The sequence below is a fragment of the Alosa pseudoharengus genome, unplaced genomic scaffold (genome assembly GCF_046254945.1).
Source record: "Alosa pseudoharengus isolate Yale_2024_CS ecotype anadromous, Long Island Sound unplaced genomic scaffold, YU_APseudo_1.1 YU_APseudo_1.1_scf_17, whole genome shotgun sequence".
Lineage (NCBI taxonomy): Eukaryota > Metazoa > Chordata > Actinopteri > Clupeiformes > Clupeidae > Alosa > Alosa pseudoharengus.
This window is the reverse complement of record NW_027468640.1, coordinates 2,531,091-2,538,590: the sequence shown is the minus strand read 5'-3', so window position 1 is coordinate 2,538,590 and position 7,500 is coordinate 2,531,091. Positions and strand designations below refer to the sequence as shown.

General features: G+C 42.2%; 1 protein-coding gene across 2 annotated transcripts in view; it reads right to left on the bottom strand.

The window, feature by feature from the left end:
- rap1gds1 (RAP1, GTP-GDP dissociation stimulator 1) overlaps positions 1–7,500 on the bottom strand; it is an 80,583-nt gene that overhangs the window by 3,929 nt on the left and 69,154 nt on the right. For both annotated transcript variants that reach the window (XM_076288451.1, XM_076288450.1), the window contains one exon: positions 710–836. In XM_076288451.1, coding sequence (XP_076144566.1) covers positions 710–836 — 127 coding nt within the window. The remainder of the gene's footprint in view (positions 1–709; positions 837–7,500) is intronic.

Genomic DNA, 7,500 nt, shown 5'->3' with positions numbered 1-7,500 from the left:
AACAAGTGTCTATTTTTTAGTATAATAGGCTTTTCTGCAAATGTATTACATTGAGCAAAACCTCCAGACTTTCCATAATTTTGCACATCTGGAAAAAAGTATTTCATAACTAGACCTACATATCTTCCCTGACTTCCCAGACCTACATTTACATTTATTTACATTTACATTTATTAATTTAGCACTATTATCCAAAGTGACATATATTGAAATTATATTATAAAGTCCATTGTCCCTGGAGGAATTTGGGGTTAAGTGCCTTGCTCAAATGCACAATGGTGGAAGCCAAGAATTGAACCCACAACTTTTCTGGCTGCTGCATGCTAGCCTAGCTCCTTAGGTCAGACCCCCCCTGAGAATGTCAGAACAGCATTTATTGCACAACATTGCCAGTTAAAATGCTACATAGTACATACTGCTGCTATAAATGTGTCTGGGTAGGCGGCCTACATACTCTATTGTTCACATATGCCACCAACACCATCACAACCTCACATTTGCCACTAACACCAATCAAGCGGACATTCCTTCCTCCGTTATTTTTTTAACCACCGGCCGCCATTGGTGTGTTTGTGTGTGTGTGTGTGTCTATGTCTATGATATCAACTCCCTCACTTTCACCCCCAGCCAGACAGGGAGGGATGAGAGGTCACCACAAGGTCAGGAGGTTACGTGAGGTCAGATATGACCTTTGACCTCTGGGACTCACCCAGGTCGAGGGCGCCGATGACGCCCAAGGCAACCAGAGCCTCGTTCTGCATGATCATGTGCTCACTCGTTGCCATGGTCACCAGGTGCTTGACACCGCCACTCTGAATAACTGTTCTGACGACGTCCTGTGAGGGTGAACACACACATACACACACACCATCATTATCATCATCCTCCTCATTAGCTGCTTTTAGACATATGTCTAAGTGTATGTGAGTGTGAGTGTGAGTGTGTGTGTGTGTGTGTAGCTGCTTCAGACATAGGTGTAAGTAGGTGTCTGCATGTTCTGCGGATAACAAGCGGTTGGACCGTATATCTAAACAGCATATCCCGACATGTTACAAGTACTTCCGCCGGACGTCACGTAAATGAGCTCCTATCTGAACGAGGAGATGAACATGCGAGAGGCGACGCTTTCTTTCAACACACGCTGGCAAGGGAGAGCACTCAGGTCAACAAACGTCTCCTCAACCTCACCACACACACAAACACACACCTGTGAGACTCATCGTTTTATTCATGACTATCGTACGCAAACCTGTGAGACTCATCGTTTTATTCATTAATATCATACGCAAACCTGTGAGACTCATCGTTTTATTCATGACTATCGAACGCACACCTGCGAGACTCATCGTTTTATTCATGACTGCACTGCGTTCGTTAACAGGCCAAGTTACATATTAACATAGAACCCCTTCATTGATATCACCTTCACGATTGCATCCATTGAACTTAAAGGTGCCATGTGTAAGAATTGAGGTAAAAATATCCAAAAAGAATGAGAAGAAATAAGAGTGATGATGTCATTAAAAAAATAGGTATAGTGCTGCAGAGATATCAACCTGAATTAGCATGCTAAATTACTAGCCACAGCCTGACAGGTGTATACTCTTTGTACGCCCACAAGCCGTGCGAGTTATTTGTGTATTGCAGTTTGGCTGGCGGTTATGTTGCCCGCATACCTCCTCCCATGGCCGAAACTGGTATTATGACACCTGTCGGGCTGTGGCTAGTAATTTAGCATGCTAATTCAGGTTAATGTCTCTGCAGCACTATACCGTGTCATTTTTTTAATGACATCATCTCCCTTATTTCTTCTCATTCTTTTGATGCGTGTAGCTAATTTTTTGGATATTTTTACCTCAATTCTTACACATAGCACCTTTAAGTATAAGTATAAGCAGGGTAGGAATTTCACGGCGGCCACGACGGCCATGGCCGTCTTTGCCCCTTGCGTTGGCCGTGATGCCCCTTTGAAAATCAGAGGTTTACAGGCCACTGTGGCCTTGGTGCCGCCCTCTTTCAATATTCTGGTTTGCGTCCGACTAATAGCGTATTTTATTAGCCTATGGCCTGACAAAATAATCTTAGCATTCACAGCGCAAACTAATGTAGTCTTTTATGCATTGGAGAAAGTGACGGCAAGAAAGAAAGTGCGTCCAGATTCACCCATTCTTTTCAGTTTAACTACAGTACTCGCGAAGTAGCCTACACCAGGGGTCCCCAACCTTTTACGTACCATGGACCAGTTTGATTCCCATTTTTTTTTCACGGACCGGGGGGGAGGGGGTTCGGGGGTTCCATGTTCCATATGTGTTGTGCATGCATTAGCCTACTTGAAAAGAACTAGCTCCAGTTATGTATGAACAGTGAAGGTAACGAACTCTTAATAATGTGAAAAACGTGAACTTGAAGAAGTGAAAATTGAACAATATGAACTATGAAAATTTACTTGAAGCTACATCTATCATGTGTGAACAAAATATGGTAACAAAACATGGGAACTAAACATGCATTACGAATATAATCAGTGGGAGCCCTGTGCTTGTTTCCCTGCAACAAGAATGTTCCATCTGGGGGTGATGGAAGACAGTGACACCCTCAGTGTGTTTGAAATGTCCAGTCGATTGCGCAATTTGGTCTTAGTTGCAGTCATTGCAGAAAGCCCGGCCTCGCATAGATACGTGAAATGGTAGCAACGTTTTCAGCGCTTTTACGGCTATCTCGGGATATTCTGCTTTGGTTTTGATCCAAAAATCCACCAGAGAGGTTTCCTTATACACACACTAATAAGACCACAGTCATTTGCAATTTCGATCAACTGCTCTTCCTCCTGCGCTGACAAGTTAGGACTATTCGGGATATTGACAAATGGGTTGCGGACCCACTCATTGGTTTGCCGTGGATCTTTGGAGGATGGGAAGTAGCCTAACGTTCAAACTCATTTGAAAGCGCAACAAGGTGATCGCGCACCAGGTGCGAGAGAAAGGGCCCTGCCTCAGTCTCTCCCAAAACCCCCACTACTGTTTGGAACATATCAAATACACCCCGTCCCCATTCATCCCCACAAATCAAGCTTGGCTTTAAATGCAGCGACTTTATCTGCCAGTTTAAAGACAGTCGTCATTCTCCCCTGGAGTGACAGGTTGAGGTCATTAAGCAACCCGAATATGCCACACAGGTAAGCGAGTTTTGACACCCAGTCCTCATCACTAAAATGTGCAGCTAACGGTGACTTTTTTTCTGTAAGATATCTGTGCAGCGGCTCTCGAACACTCTGGCCAGTGACCTGCTAAAGATGCTTGTTTTTTGTTGCTCATTCTAGCAGTTTAGCTAACTTCGTGTGACACTACCGTTCGCCAAGAACTAATCAAGTGAAGTGAGCTGACCTGAGGCTGCGCAGCGCTTAAGGCAATATGTAACGTGTTGAAGGCGGGACAGACAGACGTAAGAAAATAGACCTTGCAAAATGCAAACATGCGTGCAATCAAACAACTGCATATAGGCCTATGCCATGTAAAAACGTGTTACGAATTAAATTGAGTTTAGTTTGCATGCATTTTTTTAAAACTCATGTCGTAGGCTACGGCCCGGTTAGGAATGTCCTGCGGCCCGGTGGTTGGGGACCGCTGGCCTACACATCATACAGACATCACAAGTATCACATCACATGAAAGAGCTTTTTCTCAGCTTGTAAACGATGTTAGCCGTTTGGTGATCGGTTCGCGAGACAAATAAATACTATGATTAAATTGAATCATAAATTCTAGGTTCTGCGCCTATCTCCCTACCCATTCATCTCGATGGAATACTTCACAACAAGGCAAACCATATATCAAAATAAACAGCAGACCTTAGCGAACACAAAGGTGTAAAGCAGTCCCCTGTACAGTTAGCCGTTCCAGAGTAATCCGGTTTTGAATTTGCAGCAAATTTCGACATGCATGTCTCCAAATTTGGGCTTTAAGTTTCACAACGTGTTTAAATTTTTCGACGTGATTTCATAACAGGCCAAATACAAAATGTGAATGTTACAAATATCGCCTAGATGTCGGTAAATATTAAAATCAGAGGATATACAGCTGACTAAGAGTTTGTTAAAGTAGCCTTAATGATCACAAAATGCTAAGCATGCATCTAGGCTATTTGAGTTTCTTAAAGCTGAACTGTGCTAAATTGTTCAATACATGATTTCATAACAGGCCAAATATAAAGTAAATGTTAAATATAGCCTAGATATCTGTAAATATTAGATAATCAGATGATTTACAGTTCTATGTACCGTATTTTCCGGACTATAAGTCACACTTTTTTTCATAGTTTGGCTGGTCCTGCAACTTATAGTCAGGTGCGACTTATATATGAAAAAAATTATATAATTGAACATGTTTTTAAATGTTAATTTATATTAACTGACATGAACCCTACATGAAACATTATTGTCTACAGCCTTGAGAGAGCGCTCTCAAATGCACGTCATGAAACACACGTGCATACTTAAATCCTCAAATTACTGCCGGGATTCTATTTATAGCTGGGCCTCAGATTCGGACAAATAAAAGCCAGTATAATTTTGTTTCAATTTAACTCATAAAATAGCTCTTCTTAATAATTTATATTGTTGGTTGGTTTAATATTGTTGCCAACGAAGTCATTGTCCTACACCATGAGTCTCCAACACATTGCTCTCAAGCTACCAGTAGCACGCAGCCCAGGTTAACCTATTTAAACACAATTGTTGCTGCCAGGCATCAGCCTACGAATTTTATAAAAAAGTAAATCATGCATAATTTAAAAAATAACTAAATTTAGGCTATCTTAGACCTCTTTGGCTATACGGAATAAGGTTTCCCTTGCAGCACAGCACACGTTCCATGAATGAATGAATGAATGAAAGCGGATGCCTTATCTCACAATAAGCGGATGGACATCCCGACACTCTTTCATACATGAAACTTAATAGTGACCCAATGCCATTGATAGCCTACCGGTATGCTGCTCCAAACGAAAAGTATAGGCCTATGTCTTACAGTAAAACGCAAGAAATGAAGGCCTATAGCTGACTCGAATAGGCTACAAGCCATGATCCAAATAAAGGTGCTGTGCTTTGCCCAGCCATAAATTCAGGATTCACGATAGTCTGTCCCCTAAACATTCCTCACCCGTTATCTGGACATGCATGAAAACATTTGAAAACAAAACTCACTCCCATGTAATATTTGATCGCTGTTTTGCTACTAATTATCTTTCACGTAAATACGCACAGAAAGTGAAAGTAGGCCTACTATGCACTCCGTGTCTGTGGCTGTCTGTTCACGTCCGCAATCGATTATAACGTTCCTCAAATGGAGAACACATCCATGTTCTCTCGCGTTATATTATAGGCTGTCATGCTTCTGTGTTTGCGGTTCCTGATCGCTAAACGTTTGTTTTCCTTTCCTGTCGATAGCGGTTGATAGAAGCACGTAATAGGCTATAATAATTTGACTTTAGCGGTGACAAATCCTGCTGAGAGAGAGAGCAAAGAGAGAGGCACCCCCAAAGTGGTCCTGCGCGCGCGTGTGTGTGTCTCTGCATGGGGTTCAATTGAAGTCAGAGTTGGTCCGCTTTCAGGCCGCTCCATTATTAGATTATCGTCAGACAGCGCTGTAAAATGTGTGGGAATTTCTCGCATTATGATGGTTGCAGGACTTTTATTAGTATGCTCAATACTTAGTAATAATTTATGCGCAATCCCACGCTGAAATTTAGGCCCTGGTTTTAAATGTGCATCTTTTTTTCTCTCGCTCTCTCGGCGAGCATTTGTTCTGCTGCCAGCTTGTGCCAATACGCTATATCGTCCAAAATGCTTGATTGCATTGCATTCTCCACATTTTTAGCTAAAATGTCATGTACCACATCAGCATTTTTGTTCAGTGAATCTTTTGTAAATTGCTTTACAATAGCGTCGGGCACTTGTCAGCAGCCTTCGGCTTGCCTCTTGCCACTATTCACTCCTTCGTCATCAAGATTCCCTGTAGAATTCTCAATATTTTTGGCCTCAATGTGTTCAGTTACATTGTCTGTTCTTAGTCTTGGATTTTGTGAAATACATTTCTAAATAATCACCTGCTTGCTGCAGCTTCGGTCTGCACGTCCTTTTAAAACCGCATATTTTTCTCTCTCGAGCATTTAATCTGCTGCCAGCTTGTCTCTCCACATCGTCCAAAATGCTTGATTGCATTGCATTCTCCACATTTTTAGCTAAATTTTCATGTACCATATAAGCATTTTTGTTCAGTGAATCTTTTGTAAATTGCTTTACAATTACCGTCGGGCCTATATGCCTATTGCCTGGCTTGCCTCAGCTTCGGTCACGTCCTTTTAAAACCGTCTTTTTCTCTATCGTGAGCATTTAATCTGCTGCCAGCTTGTGACTCCACATCGCCCAAAATGCTTGATTGCATTGCATTCTCCACATTTTTAGCAAAATTTTCATGTATCATATCAGCATTTTTGTTCAGTGAATCTTTTGTAAATTGCTTTACAATTACCGTGGGGCCTATAGGCCTATCGCCTGGCTTGCTTCAGTCACGTCTAAAACTGAATCTTTTTCTCTCTTGTGAGCATTTAATCTGCTGCCAGCCTGTGACTCCACATCGCCCAAAATGCTTGATTGCATTGTATTCTCCACATTTTAGATACATTTTGGTGTACCACATGGTATTTTCTTTCAGTGAATATTTTGCTTTGCAATGACCTTCCTGCCCTCCTCTTGGGTGCCTTCACTCCTTCGTCTTCATTAACATTAATCTTTTTGGCCTCAATAATCCAGTTACATAGTCTCTGTTTTTGGTTTTGGATTTTGTGAAATACATTTCTAAATAAATGTGACTTATAGTCCGGTGCGACTTATATGTTTTTTTCCTGTTCATGACACATTTTTTGACTAATGCGACTTATACTCAGGAGCGACTTATAGTCCGGAAAATACGGTAATATGTCATGTTTCATGTTTTTGTAATGTTTCATACAGTGATGCAGGTCTACTGCTGTGAATAGGCTAAATACAATTTTGATCATTTTTATAGCCTACTACTGTATAGTTAACTTTGGCCTTGGTGCCCTGACATGTGGCCTTTGTGCCCCCCACCAGATATGCCCAACTGAAGGCCAAGTGGCCTTGCCCCTAAAATGGTGAAATTCCAAGCCTGAGTATAAGTATATACTCACTTGATCCCGTGAGGGAAATTTGGTCTCTGCATTTATTCCAATCCGTGAATTAGTGAAACACACACAGCACACAGTGTACGTACACAGTGAGGTGAAGCACACACTAATCCCGGCGCAGTGAGCTGCCTGCATCAACAGTGGCGCTCGGGGAGCAGTGAGGGGTTAGGTGCCTTGCTCAAGGGCACTTCAGCCGTTCTACTGGTCGGGGTTCGAACCGGCAACCCTCCGAAGTGCTAACCAGTAGGCCACGGCTGTTCTTGGAGAGTTTCTGCTTTAATGTCTTGCAGTTGGACT